The sequence below is a fragment of the Heteronotia binoei genome, chromosome 2 (assembly GCF_032191835.1).
Source record: "Heteronotia binoei isolate CCM8104 ecotype False Entrance Well chromosome 2, APGP_CSIRO_Hbin_v1, whole genome shotgun sequence".
Taxonomy (NCBI): Eukaryota; Metazoa; Chordata; class Lepidosauria; order Squamata; family Gekkonidae; genus Heteronotia; species Heteronotia binoei.
The window spans coordinates 113,554,829-113,573,399 of NC_083224.1; the positions used below are offsets into that span (position 1 = coordinate 113,554,829).

Genomic DNA, 18,571 nt, shown 5'->3' on the forward strand with positions numbered 1-18,571 from the left:
GCCAAAAGCCGCGCGGAGTCTGATGGGGAAGAGAGAATTCCCCCTGATGTCTTCTCCGGTGCGCCACTTGTATTTAAAACACTTTTTTAAAAAAAACTTTCTCCAGGCACAGAGCCCAGAGCTCTGCTGGCATGTCCTGCTGTGAGGCAGGGCCAAACAGACTGGAAACAGAGGATCAAGCACCTCCCCTCCGGGTTTAAGTCTGCTGGCCCTGCCCACAGAGAGGAGGAGCTATGATTCCAGGAGTACAGGAATGGACCACTCCTGGGACCACTGGAGTTAGCCTTGGGTTAGCCATAGCTCTCACAAGAGCTGCTCTTGAAAGGGCAGCTGCTTTGAGAGCTCTCTCAGCCCCACCCACCTCACAGGGTGTCTGTTGTGGGGGAAGGAGATAAAGAAGATTGTAAGCCGCTTGAGACGCTGATTCAGAGAGAAGGGCGGGGTATATATCTGCGTTCTTCTTCTTCTCACCCCATTTGGGGAGATCCTGCTGGAATCATCTGCAAACTTGGCCACTACACAACTCTCCCCTAGTTCCAGATCACTGATGAATAAATTAAATAGTACTGGCCCCAATACTAATCCTTTTGGGCCTTTACTGCTTACTTCCCTCCATTGGGAGAACTGTCCATTTACTCCAATTCTTTGCTTCCTGTCATTTAACCAATTTTGAATCCATAAAAGAACCCATCCTCTTATCCCATGACTGACAAATTTACCCAGGAGTCTTTGGTAAGGTACCTTGTCAAAAGCCTTTTGAAAGTTCAAGTATAAGTCCAAGTATGTAACTATGGTTCAGTTAGAGACGCTGAAATGGTTACATGCCTTTTTGTGTTGAGTTTGCATCCACTAACATAGAACAAACCCATTAAAAATACAACTCTGAATCACTTCAAAATCCAATCAGCAGAGAAACTAGCCTTCAAGTCACACTGCTTTCAAAGAGGAATCTGTACTGTTATGCCAAAAGGCTAGTTGATCAAACTCACAATACCCCTGGCAACTCCTGTGCATGTCTCTGGCTGGGCTGTAATTTGACATTCATAGCTGGCAGCACTCAATATAAACCTGTGTCCATTAACATTTTACATTCAAAATACCACTGTGTGTTAATACTCCATGCAGCCATAGTTTTTCCATGGTTCATTTTATTTATTTATTTATTTCTATTTGCGTGGAAAGCCATGTTAGCACCTACCAGCAACATGCCTCTATAGATAACACCTCTCATTGCAATACAGAGATTGTCCCTGTTTCTAGCACTTCGTTTCCAGTACTGTAAGCAGTTTTGCATAAACCAACAGGCTTGCAAGAGTGTTCTCTGCAATCTTGATGCATTCTTTTGGAAATTCAATGCAGGACTGCAGCAGACACATCCGAAAAATGACAAACATATGACAACACAGTAACAGGAAGATCTGAAAGTCCCTAAAGATTAGAGGGGATTATGCTGAATGGTAATTTTTGGAAAAATATACTAGCATTTGGAAAATATCTTTTTCCTTAATCAGTATTACTAACTGTGGAAACATTATGGCCACTTTGTTAAGATGGAAAACCAAGGCACGTGGTTGCAGAAGGATTTGCTTGAGAAGCTGCAGTGGCCACTTCCATGCAAGTGTTTTTTGTTTTTGTTTTTTGGTCAGTTCTGGCTCCCTATGGCTTTGTTTTGTTTTGTGTATGTGTTTTGCTCCCTTTAGGGGGTTGCTTTGGTTTTTCAGTGTTTCCCCCCCCTCTAAAAGCATTTATGCCAATCCCCCCCCCCCCCCTCGTTCTATAAGAACATAAGAGAAGCTGTACTGGATCAGGTCAATGGCCCATCCAGACCAACACTCTGTGTCACACAGTGGCCAAAGTCCAGCTCTATTCAGCACATCACATTACTCCCTGGTTTTCAGTGCCCTGAACAACATAGCATCATCTGCAACATTAGCCACTTCACTGCTTACTCCCAACTCCAAATCATTAATGAACAAGTTAAAAAGCACCAGACCTAGTACCGAGCCCTGCGGTACCCCACACCTTACTACCTTCCATGGGGAAAACTGCCAATTTATATTCACTCTGTTTCCTGTTAATTAACCAGTTTTAAATCCACAAGAGGACATGTCCTCTTCTCATGACTGCTGAGTTTACTTAGGAACCTTTGATGAGGAACTTTATCAAAAGCTTTCCCAAAGTCTAGATAAACAATATCTATTGGGTCACACCCTTGTCCTCATGCTTGCTCACCCCTTCAGAGAACTCTTAAAAGGTTAGTGAGACAAGACCTTCCCTTACAGAATCTATGTTGATTCTTCCTCAATTGCTTTTGTTAATCATATGTGCCTATTAATTCTCTCTTTAATGACAGAGTCCACCAACTTCCTCAGTATCAATGTTAGACTGACCAGCCTGTAATTTCCTGGATCTCCTCTGTGAGCTTTTTAAAAGATGGGGGATTAGCTACGTTCCAGTCCTCGGGAATGGAGGCAGATTTTAGCAATAGATTGCATATTTTTCTCAGGAGATCTACAAGTTCACATTTGAGTTCTTTCAGAACTCTTAGATGTATGTCATCTAAGCCTTCTGATTTTAGGGTTACCAGACCCCTGATCTGGCCACGGGATTCCCCAGTCTTCAGGTCTCCAATCCACTAGCTTGAAGCTGGCTGGCAGAGGAAACCCCGCCCCCAAAAAGGGATGTTGTGTGACATCCCTGACACTATGACATCACTCAGAAGTGATGTAATCGCACCAATGCTCTAGGTTTTGGCCCAACTCTATGGTTTTGTAGCCAAAAAAACCATATTTGCCCAAAACCTAGCGATGTCATCACAGAAGACTCCAGGTCCAGGATCCCCCTGCTGGCAGCGAGGTAGAACCTGGCAACCCTACGTGATTTGTCAGTTTTTACTTTGTCCATTAGTCATAAGGCCTCCTCTCTCTTATCACATCAATCCAACTCAGGTCTTTCAATCCACTCCTGAAATCAGCGGTTCTGGAGTGGGGGCAAGAACCTCCAATCTTCCACAGTGAAGACAGGCAAAAAAAAGCACGCAGCTTCTCTGCCATTTCCCTATCATCCTTTAGTACTCCTTTTACCTCTTGATCATCCAAGGGTCCCACTGCCTCCTGCGCTGGTTTCCTGTTACCAATGCATTTGAATAAATTTTTATTAATGGTTTTTATAATATTTTTATATGTCTGCTTCAATTTTTATGTGTAATGCTCCAATGACAGAGTGTGAGCAACTAAGGTTTATAGAGAGGTCTGGAAACATACAGACAAAAAAAGTATGTTCAAGTTTACATGAGTACTGCTTTTATGTACGCATGCTTAAAGTATCAACATGCAACCACAGAAGTATGTCTTCTTCCTTAAAAGCATACTGATGCTTCCTTTTCTCATGTCCTCCCATCTTCCCTCATCCAGCTGTACTCTCCAGTTCTCCACATCACTTCTGCTGAAAGTACTGCAACAAACTGTCACTTGCTAGCTAATACTGGTGTTTTATGTTTTATTATAGGGTTACTGTGTGATACAATGTGCATGTGTGTATGTATGGAAGGACAGAATCTTACAGCTCCAAAATAAATTACTCTCCACATATTAGAACCTTAATAAATCACTACCAGTCACCACCATAGCATTACATGCAAAAAAAAATTTAATAAAATCAATTATTTAAAAATATTACATCAGATAAATCTGTACTTACAGCAAAAAGGGAAGTTTCCAAGCATAAATATCCCTCTTATATAAGAAACCATGCAAATATGATCATGTATCATATATATCCACTGCATATACAGTGCATGATGGGTTTGTGGCAGGTACCATGCTGCAATCGGCATTTGTGCACTCATCAAATGTGATGGCATGCAGATGTGGATACATGCAATTTCCTGCATGGAAATGATGGCTGTCTCTTGTGTGATGCAGCCCACAGTCTTCCCCCACTGTTAATTTAATATTTGCTTTACCACAGGTCTAGAAACTACATACACACGTAGCTTGTTAGCCAGAGGAGAAAAAAAAGGAGTCACAGATAAAAAAACCCCCCCAAAAATGAACAAAACCCAGCCAGGATAATAATAATTTGGCTTCCCAGGTTTCAGTGCATTAGGGGGCAGTGTAGGAACACGAACCTGCTAGTGCTTTGTTATGGTGCATCCCTCACTAACTGCTGATGCATAGCTAACACAGCAACAGACATTGATTTATGTTCAACTTTCCATTTCATCAGGGAGATTTTCAAAATGCTACACACAAGAGTTCAAAATTCAGTAGGAAAATACATAACTACCAAGTGCATATGGCAATTATGATACACACAACACACACACACAATGGGCGTCTATAACAGGATTACAGAACATTACGCTGACTCAGGCAGCTATCCTAAGCACACTTACTAGGGAGTAAGCACCACCAAGGTCATTGGGATTTACTGCTGAGTAAATATGCCTAGAATTGCACAGCACAACACACATTAATATCTGAGTCTGAATCCCCTCCCTTCCCCCTTCATCTCAACCCATACCTAATATAAAAGACAACACTTGTTCATAAGAAATGAGAAAATTCAGGAAACGTAACTGCTGACTGACTTCTGTGAAGGGCCAGGAAGATGAGGGCAAAAGCTAGTGAAAGTGCAGAACTTGGAGCCCCCATAGGCATCAGAGTAAACAAAATTTAACCAACATGTGGATTCACAGCTGCAGAGCGTAGTGATGGGAATTAACTGAGATCTTCAAACAATTAATGGAGGACAAATTCCTCTCACACCTACCCTCTCCATTTGAAAGAAAGAGACAAGAGGAGAGGGCAGGTGAGTGCATGGCCAGCCAATGCCAACCGTTACTCATTCTTCACTAAACCCCTCCGACTTGCTTTTTCCCCTCTGGCAGGGGAGGAGGAGGAGGAAATGCCACCATTACCACCAAAGCTGAAAGGGAGACACACTTAGCTTTGTCTTTGGGTTCCCAGAATCCTAAAGCTGCACTGTCAATCCCCGTTTGTGTTTTTGGAAAACTGAACAAGGAGGTGAAAAACCAATAAATTCACTTCCCCCACATTCTGTGCTTCTGTGTCCTAGTTTGCTAGTGTTTTGATTGATAATGCTGGATGCCAATGGAACAGCTCAGGCCTTTTTAATAATGTTTTTCACTTCCTTGTGGTTTCTTCTTCAGTGATTGCAAAGAGAACCACAGACCAATATGGCTGTGTTCTTGGTCCCTTGTCTGAAGACCTGCATGACCCAAGTCCCAAGTCCCAAGACAAAAGCAGGCAATCAGTCTTCCCTTCCTTGGTTACAATTAGAGAAAGTTTTGCTTTTTAAACAGAACCTGGAAAGGACCACATTGACAAACTGACAAAGTTTGAGAACCTCTTTTCTACAGGAGTATTGAACACTGTAGGGGATGTAATCAAGTGGGCTGACATCCATCAAAATGATACACAGAGAATATTGAGATTTCAGACATCATCATTTCTTCCTACTAGTTCTCATAGTAACCATAACAGTGTGAAAGGAGGGTATAAAATGTTTATTGTGATTGTCCCTCCCTACCTTTGCCTGAATCTGTCCTTTCTCTTAACTGTCATTTTATTTACTCTGTCACCCTGATGAACACACACACACAAAGCTACCTCATACTGAATCAGACCTGTGGTCCATCAGTGTCAGTATTGTCTACTCAGACTCTCCAGGGTTGGGACTGAGGTCTTTCACATCACCTACTGTTGAGCCCTTTAAACTGGAGATGCTGGGGATTAAAACTGGGAGCTTCTGCATAGAAAGCAGGCAGTGCTCCCTCTAAGCTGAGTTAGTGTGACCTAGCTCACAGTTTTTAACCTCCAGCTCACACATTTTTGACTTAGCTCACAAAAAAATGGCCCAGAGCAAACTATTTATGCAGTAGCTCACAACTTTAATGCTAGTAGCTCACAAAGTAGAATTTCTGCTCACAAAACTCCACAGCTTAGAGGGAACATTGAAAGTAGGTGCTCTGCAATTGAGCCACAGCCCCACCCTTAGCATTGCAAATGTTTGCTGATGCCTTCAGTGACTCCACCCATCCTCTCTTTATGACTAGAATTCCACAGCAAACATCTACATGATGTCATGCTCCATCTTCCTTCAAAGCCCACCGTGACTTTCATCTTAATCCCTTGATCCTCTTCCCTACAGCAGTTTAACCCAAAATCACATAACAGTTTGTGAACATCCTCTGTCGCCTTTCCTCTGTCTGCCTCTTCTCCAGCTGCTAGAAGGAGGATAAAATGGAGAGGAGAATGATTTAAACTGGTTTGTGCCCCCCCACACACAGGGGGGAATGGCACAGTTTATATAAGGTGAAGGTAGTCCTCTGTGCAAGCATCAGTCGTTTCTGACTCTGGGGTGATGTTGCATCACAATGGTTTCACGACAGACTTTTTACAGGGTGGTTTTCCATTGCCTTCCCCAGTCATCTACAGTTTACATAAAGTAACATAAAATAAAATGTTGTTAGTTGCCCTGAGTCTCCTTGTGGAGAGGGCAGGATAGAAATTTAAAGTTAATTATTAATTTAAGAAATTTAAAGTTAATTATTAATTAATTAATAAGCAAGCAAGCAAAAATTATGTAGACAGTATGTTCCTTGGGGAAAGTGACTTGTCTTTTTGCTTATGCTCCTTTCTGGAGCACTATGAGCATTGAGTTCTGAATGCAGGAGGGTCATGTGGGAAGAGGTCGGACTTTCGGCATCTCCATAACTTCCTCCATTACTAACTTTCCAGGATCACTTTCATGACTCTGTTGCACATGTACTGCTATCCAATTCCCCTTTCAGCACCATTAAATTTTGCAATCAGTGTTTTAAAAAGTTAAAGTCACTTTTTTTGACAGTTTATTCTGGTCACAAAGTCTAATTCTGCAGTTGCAAATCAAGCACTATCTGCAATCCCTCTTCCAAGATCACACCTAAGAGGTTTGTCTTGTAACTGTTAAGTTGAGGCATAGTGAAGTGCTTTCTAAGGTGGAGAATAACTGCTGTATCCTATCACTGTTACACTAAATAGGATACTCCTCCATAGTACATCTTCTGTTATTCACAGGCCTGTCCATGCAATCATTTCATTGCACAATAAATGCACACTGTTATTCCTCTGTTAAAGAGAAACCAAATATCTTCATTAAAGTTGGTGCTGCTTTTGTAGGGACATAACATTGTCCTAGAACTCTAACTGCTGATATATAGGATTTTAATTTTTGAGATGTATATGTTACCTTCCTATGGAGAAAGGTCTTTGACAAGCAGGAAAGATCAGAGTAATCTGAAGAAATATTGTTATTTATGGAATATTTTTTAACTTCTCAGGTCATCCCCCACTGATTGTCTCTCCTCCTTGTGAATTATGATAACTACTGAATGTAGAATAAAACAACCAGCAGAAATGCTATTACCTTTTCAACTGATATACTTGTGTTTATCTTTATCATATTAATACATATTCAAACATAATTCTTAATAAAATGCAATATTTTGCCATGGGAAAAAAGCAATTTGCTACTGCAATCTGGAGGGCAAAGGACACACAGGGCACATGTGTCCTAGGCACCTACTAGCTAGTGCCCATGATGTTACCTGTGACAAATGACAGTTCTCCCAACTTTGGAGAATTTAATAAAGAGATTTTAAAGTCCTTTATTTTTACAGCATTTAGTGGGTAAGGGCTCCCCACTGTGTCAATGCAGTGCACTACAGCTCATGTTGGATACAATGGATTTATTAGCCAGCCATAACAGTATCTTCTTATATGGTGAGAAGTTCCTCTTATAATTTCCCTGGTCTACTGAAATGTCCTCCTGAGTATTTGAGGCGACAAAACTGCAATTCAAGTGAAAGTGCAGAAGACTGCTTCTTATGGGCAGACAACTGCAGGCTGCAGTAGCCTAACACTGTATTTATTTGTCTCCCAGAAGACAGAGAAAGATGTTTTGGAAGACCACAAGAATGATGTATTGGGTACAAGCAGACCTGTAGGTGATACTATTTGGACTGAAATCTTTTGGAGTCCCTGTGCTATCTGGCTTGCACTACAGCCAAAAGGTTTGACATACTTTCTGTTAAGCTAACAGTTTAGCTTCAGGTACTTCACCTAGATTCTGAAGTGTTCAAAGTCTGGAAAATACAGAAATATAAAGAAAATACATCTCAAAGAGCACCGGCAAATGGAACTACTCTCAGTTAAAACAGAAAAATTAATATTCTGCCAACACATATGTTGTACCCAAGGCATACAAAACTTAGTTTGCTGGCAGATGTTACAATCTCATATCGCCATCCATTTATTTTCCTCTATCAAAAATGCTCACTTAGCCTGTTTTTACTACCTCAAATCAATAGCTTCTCTTTTCCAAGTGCACACATGGCCTAGAAAAAGATTCTTCATTTTCAAAACACTATTCCTGCCAGATGAGACTTTCACAGAATAAGTAATTTGAAGACTGTAGGCTGCATAAAGTTGGCCAACCCAAGCTATCCCTTGTTCAAAATTATTTCATACAGCTCAAAAACTTAAATAATGAAAAATGACAGATAGTGAAATAATACGCTGAAATAACATATGTCATGACTCCCAACAGCCTAGTATTCTTCATTACAACTAACCTACAGCTTACTAGCTGCTTGGCCCCATCAACTACCATTTATGGCCAACAAACACTTGTCAAGCTGTTTGGTTTCCCAGGTTTCAAAGATGGGACTCTGTCTCTCATGATAACACAAACAACTCTGAAGAAGTCCCTAACCCATGTCAGATTATGAAAAAGAAAATGACAAGAGTCTAACTAAATTGTTATTCAAATGTTATAATTTCTAAATCCACTGCTTTTTCAAAAAAAAGTTGCTTTAAATTACACACAGTGGAAGCTATAAATTCTGAAATAGGCTTTTGTGGAAGCACTACACATCTACAAATAGGCAAATGGTTTACAAAAATGGACATTAACAGAATTCTTCCAAGTACAAGTCTTAGCACATAGAAGAGATATTTTAGAGAATTATGAACCAGTCAAAATCCTCACTGAAATTCATTTGAAACTCCATCTTTTTCAGTTAGTTTTTTTTCCTTCACCATATGGAATCTCAACTTTATTTACAACCATCAAACCCTCTGTCAATTCCTCCTTTGGCCTTGGGGAGGGAGAGAAGGAGGATAAGACAAGTAAATTCAGCACCGCTACTGAGAGAGAGAATGGTGCTAGAAAACTCTGGTGAAAGGAAGCAAAAGAAGGGGGCAGGTTCTACAGAAAAGAATAAATAGATTTGTACACATGGATCATCCTTATATAAAAGGTAAAGGTAGTCCCCTGTGCAAGCAACAGTCATTTTCGACCCTGGGGTGACGTTGCTTTCACAACGTTTTCACGGCAGACTTTTTTTATGGGGTGGTTTGCCATTGCCTTCCCCAGTCATCTACACTTTCCCCCCAGCAAGCTGGGTACTCATTTTACTGATCTCGGAAGGATGGAAGGCTGAGTCGACCTCGAGCTGGCTACCTGAACCAGCTTCCGCTGGTATCGAACTCAGGTCATGAGCAGAGGGCTCCGACTGCAGTACTGCAGCTTTACCACTCTGCACCACGGGGCTCTTTATATAGGACCTGCAATAGCAGCAAAAGTCTAAACTGTGGGAACAGGAGCTGGGTTGGGGGCTTCACCCTACCCCCTCCAAACATGCGCATGCACACACAGAGCAAAGGACAGAAACCAAGATAGGCATTTAAGTAAGACCACTTTCTAGCACCTGGGATCAACAACTGGAGTTTTCTTCACATTAGGTTTTGCTTACTGTTCTATTACCAGGAATCCTCAGTCTTACAAAAAACTTTACTATGAGAAGGGAGGTACAGGTGAAAATTAGCATGACTCCTAAAAGTCAGATCTACACTGATATGTATGTGTCTCCCTCATTGTCAATGTGCTGCACTTCTGGATCAGGTAAGATGCGCATTTGCTTGCGGCTATGCTTAAACTGCTTTTGTTGGAAAAAATTAAGTGGTTAACCAGGAGGGAAAAAGAACCCAAATCCTGAATATTTTGAATTATACACAAGCCTGTCATGGGCAATAATTAAATATCTTTCTCTAGAGGAAATTTTTTTTAAAATAGTAGCAACAACAACAATAGCAGTAATAATAACAGCAGCAGCAATACCAAATCTTACATTCCAGATGTAGGGTTGCAAACACAAAGGTGGGAACAGATATCTAGCAGACTGCTACAACTATTTACAACTAATTGGATACTTCTGGCTGTTTTATTTAAAAAGTGGCTTCAAGACTATAACCCCTTGCTGAGCTGTTTTAAGAATTCATTCACATACATACCCATATAGCAGACAACAAAGAGATTCAGCTCTTACCTGAAAGAAACCCGGAGGAATGGGTCCCCCTGGCATTCCATCATTTGGAGGAATGTTTCCAAGTACCGGACTTGGAGCTGCAGCTGCACTCTGTACAAAACACAAATATACAGATAAATAGCACCAGATTCAGGGCAGTGGAAAAAGAAGTCAACCCATTGCACAGCATTATTAGCAAATAGCCAATACCATTATCATAATAATCCTGGGGATCTAAACAGATCAGACTTTTGTACCTGGGGCTGTAACAATCCCCTTTTCAGACTTGTGGAGAGCCAGTGATTGCCACTTAAACTGATGTTAAACGAGAGGCAGGAAGGTTTGGTTCTGCCATCCATTACTTTTATGCAACTGCTCATTTTTAAAGGACTGGTCAAGAAACCAGCGCATATACAACAGATTTTAAAACTAAGCAATCATAACATAACCCCAAAGATGCAGTCCACTAGCACGTTTTGATTTTTAGAGCAGAAGTCTAGTGGGGAGTGTGCAAAGCACACTCTGATGTTTAACTTATTCATCTGATCTCTGGCTCAGGCGACACATAGCTTTCATGCACTAGCTCTCAAAAGAGATGACAAAGCTTTAGTCATTTCTTCCTTCTCTTTTTTAAAGAGAGTAATCTTAGGTATGCCAGTCTCCAGGTGGGGCAGGGGCCTCCTCAAGTTTTTGGGCTCCCCCCAGATGCTAGCCAGCTCACCAATGGGAGAAACCCCATCCCCAACAGTTATCTGTGTCCTTGCTTGAAAAGAGCAGGCGCTGTGCACGCCTGACCTGTAAGCCATGAATTCGCAGCGTGTAGAGCCGACATGCAGGGTGCCTGCTCTTTTCAAGCAGGAGCCATCCCACTCCTCTGCTAGCAGCAAATTCGCTGCTTGCAAGGCCAGCACACTGGGTGCCTGCTCTTTTCATGCAGGGGTCAGTTGTGTGTGCCCTGCCAGCTGCAAATTTGCGGCTTGCAGGCCAGGCACACATGGCCCACTTTCCCTCCAGCCATTTGGGAAAAGCAGAGGGGTCCCGACTGTGATGACATCACTCTGTATGACACCATTGCATGCGGAGGCCCCCTCCCCCTTCCAGAATGCTCCCCCCCATCCACCTGCCACGGAGAAGATATTGGCTGCCACTCTCCTTTACCTCAGACTGCCCCCCCCCTCCACACTCATGAGGTGGTTGCAGTACGGAATTAGGGGTTAATTGTAATTGCTGCTTTTGCCACTTGATCGTTTAGATTGAGGAGTAATATTTTTATGTACTTGTTTTTAAATATTTTAATGTTTTTATTGTGTTGTATATCTCTCAGAGCCCTGAAATAGCAGGGATTGGGCAATTCTGATTCATATGCCTAACACAATAAATAAATAAAGAGGGGACCTGACAACCCTAGTTACCTACCATACTATCATGTCAGCAACTGATACAAATTTTATCATCTCAAGAATGACAAATTCACCTGAAAAAACTGTGTCAAGTTTCTACCGCCTCTGATCAAGAAGTATACTGGTTTATCAAGCCAAAATGTAATCCAAAACTCAAAGCCTAAGTGGTGAACAGACTTCTCCCCAGTCAGAATTTTATGATCGATCCAGCACATGGACTTTGGATTTTCACCACTTTCCCCTCCCTGAAGCAGGCATTTCCAACACTAAGAAAGTTTATTCCTTGCCCTAACTTGGATAGTCTGATCTTGTAAGATCTTGGAAACTAAGCAGGGTCAACTGCAGTTAGTACATGGATGGAAGACTGTCTTTGAAATACCATCGGGAGGCAGGGACAGGATTACTCAGCCACTTCCTTGAATATCCTTCAGGTCCCCAGTAGGGGTCAGTAACCAGAGGTTGACATGACTTCCAGGTGTGCACAAACAAAATACAAAAATACAAAAAAAAAAGTTTATTCCTTCTGCTGAGACCCCAATGTAAAATAACAGCCGCATGAGCTGGCAGGCTGCAGAAAGGAGATCACTCTCTCCTTCCTTTTCCTTTACTGGAACTAAGCTCGCAGAAGAGCAGCAAGGAGCCATTCCACCCTCTTTTTTTAAAAAAATATACAGTATATTATTTTGGAAAAACAGTGGGGGTACAGAAAAAGAAAAGAAAAAAGTTATACAACATAATTACATTTGTCAAAGACAATCATGTAGTACATAATGTATAGGACAGAGAATAATGTCCCTTTCATCTCCTTCACTATAATTTAAGATGTTACCAATAAAATATAATAATAATTTAAGATGCTACCAATAAAATATAATAATTCTTCTTTCTGTTGTGGTACAACTGTATTCCTCATTTAAGTTTTAGGTTTCAAACTTCGTAACTAATCTATTTTTACTACACTGGTTTCATCATTACTACATATTCGACAACATTTTTGCCACTTCTACATATTCATTAGTACTTTTAATAGATAAGTTAATATATCATGATGTAAAAGAAAATATACTGTACATCAGGGGTGGCCAATGCTAGCTCTCCAGATGTTTTTTGCCTACAACTCCCATCAGCCCCAGCCATTGGCCATGCTGGCTGAGGCTGATGGGAGTTGTAGGCAAAAACATCTGGAGAGCTACCATTGGCCACCCCTGCTATACATCTCATATAGATAATGCATTTATATTCGGGATATTACATTTGGAATAGATTTTAATTCTACTTCTATTTCATTACCATATATTTGTATATTATATCTTCTCACTTTAAGTTTGTCTCCTGCTAGCATAATACACATGATACACACTCCATCTTTCCTCAAATTTTGTAGTAGACCTATTTCTCAAACAGGTTGTAAATTGTGCCACTACTGCATATTCAGCAAATTTATTTTCCCATTCATCTAAATGTAGACAGATGTCTAGTTTCCGTTTTGCTGTGTAAATAGTTCTAGCCGTTGTCACCATGTGTTTGAATAGCTCTTCTAAATTTTTTGGTAATTTGCTAGGCAGAACATCTAATAGCATGCTCTTAACTTCTACAGGGAATTTAAACTTTGACATATTCTGCATTTTTGGTGTATTTATTTCCAATATCTTTTTGCTTTTTTACAAATCCATCACATATTTTAAAAAGTTCTATCTATGTCTTGACATTTCCAGCATTTTCCTTTGTAGCTTTTATGTTTCTGAATATCCTTTGGAGTTATACACTATCTGAAAAACATTTTGTACCGCTTTTGTCTTGGTATCTGGATGACTGTAAATTTGATATATTTCTCCCATAGTCCAAGAGTGGCCAAACTGTGGCTCAGGAGCCACATGCAGTTCTTTCACACATATTGTGCAGCTCCCGGAGGCCGAGGAGGATCTTAATGCAGGCTTACTCTCAAGTAAGCATGCATAGCATTGGAACCTCAGTCAGCCTCTGAGCACTGACCCACAGGTAGATGATATTTTCGCCATGTGTGAGGTGGGGGAAGAAGGAGGAAATAGGCAGGCTTGCAAGCTCTCCTCCTCCACAGAGGTCACTTGGTGACATAGAGCAGGGAAACAGAGTGCAAGAGCTGAGGGAGAAAAGCAAGCACATAAGGGAGGGAAGTTGATGGCTGTGCTGCTGAGTGCAGCAGGACACACACTTGGGATTCCTGCCCTTCCCTGCTAAATGACCTGAATGTAGTCACTGCCAAGAAGGGCAACAAGATTGAGAGAGGTGAGTTAGAGAAAGAATATGAAAGGGTGAGTGCCAATGGTAGCCCTCAGCTCAGTGAGCAACAACAGTGGCAAGACTGGGGGAGAGGTGACAGCTGCCCTCACCTCTCCTCTGCAAGGTGCACCAGGACACTCAATGGCAGGCCCTGCAACCTAGCTGAGCAAGCTGTGGTACCGATAGAAGAGCCTGGCCTCCCTCCTTTTGGCCGGCCAGCTGGTGCAGGCCTGATAGCCATGGGCTATGGCTGGCTGAGTGCTATTGTCCACTGACAGGTTAGCAGGTCTGCTGAGGAACTACTGCATCCCCCTCCTGCACTGGGCTTTAGAAGTAAGCAGGTTAACTAGTCCCCCACCAAGCTCCAGAAGCGGTGGTGAAGTTGTGGAGTCCCTTGGATCACCTGTTGTAACACTTCACATCTTTTCTCAGGTGTTTCCCCCGACCCCCAATTAGGCTGTCCCACTGGAAGAAGGGACAGAATTAAAGAGGACTGTGCAAGGTCCCCCCTTAGTTTCATAGCTCTTGTAGGAGCTGTAGTTACTAACCTTGGTGTAAAGGCAGAGAGATGCATAACAATACAAACAGTGGTCAGTGATTTATATGGTACATGTGTTTCCTTCTCCCAGTGGTGCCAAAAATAATTCCACATCCTTTCCCTATGCTGGTCTTATGTGGAGTGTTATGCCCAGCTTTTGTTTTTTAAAAAGTCTCCTTCTAGTAGGGTCATGTTGTAAGTAAATGCGTATGTATTTTATCTTTCTGTATTAAGTATTTTAATAAAAATGTGCGGGTAATATTTGTTCATGTCTTTCAGCTCTCAAACATCTGATGTTTATTCTCTTATGCTAAGCAAGCTGGGCAGCCCTGCCATAGTCATTCCCAGTGTTGCATAAACATCTGTTCTTAAGATATTATATCCACAATCATCCATTTTTTCACATGTTCATCTTCTGTATCTAGCCGGAGTAAAATCATATGCATGCATCATAGTAAATGCTCTTTTATAATATGCAGCTCAGATTCAGTCGCATCTCTTAGAACTCCACCTTTAATACTCATGATCAATGCTCCCTCTAAGTTGTGGAGTCCTTTGAGCAAAAATTCTACTTTGTGAACTACTGTCATTAAAGTTGTGAGCTATTGCATAAATTAGTTTGTTTTGGGGCCATTCTTCCTGAGCTAAGACAAAACTGTATGAGCTGGAGGCTAAAAAACTGTAAGCTAGCTCACACTAACTCAGCTTAGAGGAAACATTGCTCATTATCTCCTTTAGTTTTGAGACTAATTTATAATATATCAGCCATTGAAGATATCAGTCATTCCCTCCCCCTACAAAACAACCAGCAATAATACCTTATTTTATATCTGTAACCATGAGCACACCAATATATCACAAAAGTTGAATTTATTATCATTTTTGGTTTGGTCATTTGGAGTTTAACCAATATATCAATGTTGTCCCCTCCTGCTTTTACCCATCTTATATACTCTGACCACCTCTTCTTAATTTCTACAAACTTATCCTCACCTAGCTTTTCCTGTTTTAATATCAATAATATGTCCAACGGGATCCATTCATATAAGTATCCATTCCATCTGTCTATAGTCCATTTTGTAGCATCTCTCCAGCCAAATGCTATAACTGCATGGACAGCTAAAATCATAGCTTTAAATAGATCCTGATAGGATTTATCTATTTTATAGTTCCCCAAAACTCCCATAAATAACACTTTCCCCGATAACTCCACTTTAACCTTACAGGGGACTGCTAACCCTCCTCTCTTTTTCTCATCTTGAAATATTTTGAAGTTTGGTCTTCTTTGGGGTTTTTTTTTTTTTTTTTTGGCTATTCCATATAAATTTTATTGGTTTTTGCCATTCTTTCAATATTTTTTCTTCTATGTATATGGGTAACATTTGGAACAAAAAGTTAGGTTTTGGCAGCACATTCATTTTAATTGTAGGGTTTCTTCCCGACCATGAGATTTTTAGTTTTTTCCATATAAATAAATCTACTTGAATCAATTTCCTAATTTTATGATAGTTATTTTAAAGAAGATAACGGTTTTACTCAGTCATGTTTAATAGGTCAGTGGTGGTTGAGCATTTTGGGCTTTTTATAATCTCTTCTTCTTCTTGTGTTAAAATTTTTATTATCATTTTTGGTTTGGTCATTTTTTTCCTTTTAATGTTATAGCCTGATAGGGATCCAAATTCTTCAATATGTTCAATATCATATTGCAATGATTTTTTCTCGGGATTCATGATTGTTAAAACCATGTCATTGGTGTAATTTTTACACTAGACTTCATCTACTTTTATTCCATTAATTCTGTCAACATGTCTAATCTTCATAGCAAAAATCTCTATTGCTAGTATAAATAATAACGGGGATAAAGAACATCCCTAGCGTGCTCCTTTCTCAACTGAAATTGTTTCCGCTGGTTTCCTATTAATTATAATCTTTGCTTGTTGGTTCGAGTATATTCTGTGCATTCAGTTCCAAAATGTAGAATCACAGCCTGTAAAACATTCAATAAGAAAAGCCATATTAAGCTGTCAAACGCTTTCTCTGCATCTAGGGCCTATTATGTGGAGGTGTTTTCCCTTGTTTTCACTGTGCATGTCTGTAGGGTTTTGTCTTTCTGCACTGATTTTTCTCCCTTCAGTGCTCAGTTCTTTTTCTGGCTGCTGTTTCCCTGCGTTTTCTGAGAGTGCTTTTGTGCTGATTTTCCCCTTGTTTTGCTTTTAAGCTGAAGATAATTCAAAAGCATACAGATTCCCTTGGACTTCCCCCATCACCCTTTTACTGCCCCTTGAAGGTCAACCCCCTGCCCAAATAGAGATCATTCTGCACCTTCTGCCACCCTCCCCCCTTCATCTGCGTACAAGCTCAATTTCCTCCTCTTACATTTTTTATTTTTATTTTTTTACAAGCAGCGTAAGTCTAGCAATATAAAACTTTTGCTATTCTCACACTGCTGAATAAAAAAGCTTTGTGAGGGAAGTTTAAAAGAAGCTACATGAGGTTAAGTTTCCTGCTGATATTGACTTGAAAGGGGGATTGGAGAGGAAGCAAATGGCAGAGTCCACAGGGCAAAAAAAAAAAGGATTTCAGTGCTGCATGCAAGCAAAATAAAGGGGGGAAGGACCAGAGTGAAATTGACTTGAGATGTAAAACTTGAGAGATGCTGGGATGGGATGGGAAGCCTAAAGCTTTGAAAACATTTTTCTCCTTTAATGCTTGAATGAACAGGAGGAGGGTGCATTTTGGCAGTCTCTGGAAGCCTAACATTAAAATGAGCCACATCGACCTTCTGCAGCCCAACAAACTTAAGAATCACTGGGGACTAATCAATCTGGAGAACAGAGTGTAATCAACACTGGACAGATTCTTAAAAACTGCTGAGATCAAGTTAGAGAATCACAAAGAGAAAATCTCACAAATTTGCAAGGAAGGGTAGGATATTAGTGTTACTACGCAGCTGCGCTAGAGCACTGGCAAAAATACTTCCCCAATTTTTTCAATTTAGTGCTGCAAGACTTTTAAAAAGCTCTCCAGAACTTCTGCCAAAGGACTCCTCCCCCATACAAACTGCAGACCTGTGCAAAGCATGGCGGAGTTGCAGTCAACTTTGCACAGGTGTGTGCGCACACACACGCTGCCAATGATCACAATTTGCAATGTCAGTGGGCTGTATGTACTGTTCATTCTGTACACTCAACATGTTCCTCCATATTTTGACATCGTGTGACTCTTTCCTATTTTTTCACAGTGGCTGATAACACAGCAGAGAATCTCCTAGTGCTTGGAAATATGTAAAACGTGGCTTTGGAGCTACTTGTCAGTTTAAAAAAAAGTCTGGTCAGCTTCAAGTTTCTCCCCTTTGACTGTTTTCCTTTCTGTTCACTTCCACTCAAGGATCTAATGCTAAAATGCATGTGCAAAACCTGAACCACAAGGATTTAAATGAAAGGTTCTTGCTGGATGCTACTGTGCAGCTGGGATAAGGTAACTGCATAAATTTAAAAAAAAAAAAAACACCTCTGGACACCACCACTCGACACATCACATTCTTCCCCAATTTTGAAAACTGCATTTTAAAATTGTATCTGCAGAATAATTACACCAGACATATGCCAGATATCTGCCAGATTTATTTGCATGTTCAAAATATCTTTATTTTAGAAATTTTATTTTTTTTGTACTTCTACTTCTAACATATCTAATTTCTTTAATTGTTTAACCTCTGCCAGTGTTTTCATTATGATTGCTTTTATGTTCTTGTTCCCAGCTCTGATTATTTCCTGTTATTTATCTTAGTTTGTTCTAATCTTTCTCACTTTTTTAGCAGTAGCTATTAGTAGAATTCCTCTGATGAAAGCTTTACTTGCTTCCCAAATTGCAGCTGCAGACATTCCTTCTGTGTTATTTAAAAAAAAAATATTCCAAATCTTTTTTAGTTATTTACTACATCTTCTTGTAGTAAAAGGTATAATTTAATCTCCATCTTCTTCTTGATTCTCTAATCCATTT

At 40.5% G+C, this 18,571-nt stretch overlaps 1 protein-coding gene across 3 annotated transcripts in view; it reads right to left on the reverse strand.

Annotated features, from left to right (window-relative positions):
* The window catches only part of SSBP3 (single stranded DNA binding protein 3), a 289,667-nt gene that overhangs the window by 61,581 nt on the left and 209,515 nt on the right, over window positions 1–18,571 (reverse strand). For all 3 annotated transcript variants that reach the window (XM_060231868.1, XM_060231867.1, XM_060231866.1), the window contains exon 5: window positions 10,394–10,483. In XM_060231868.1, the coding sequence (XP_060087851.1) occupies window positions 10,394–10,429 (36 nt within the window). In that variant the 5' untranslated portion in view covers window positions 10,430–10,483. The remainder of the gene's footprint in view (window positions 1–10,393; window positions 10,484–18,571) is intronic.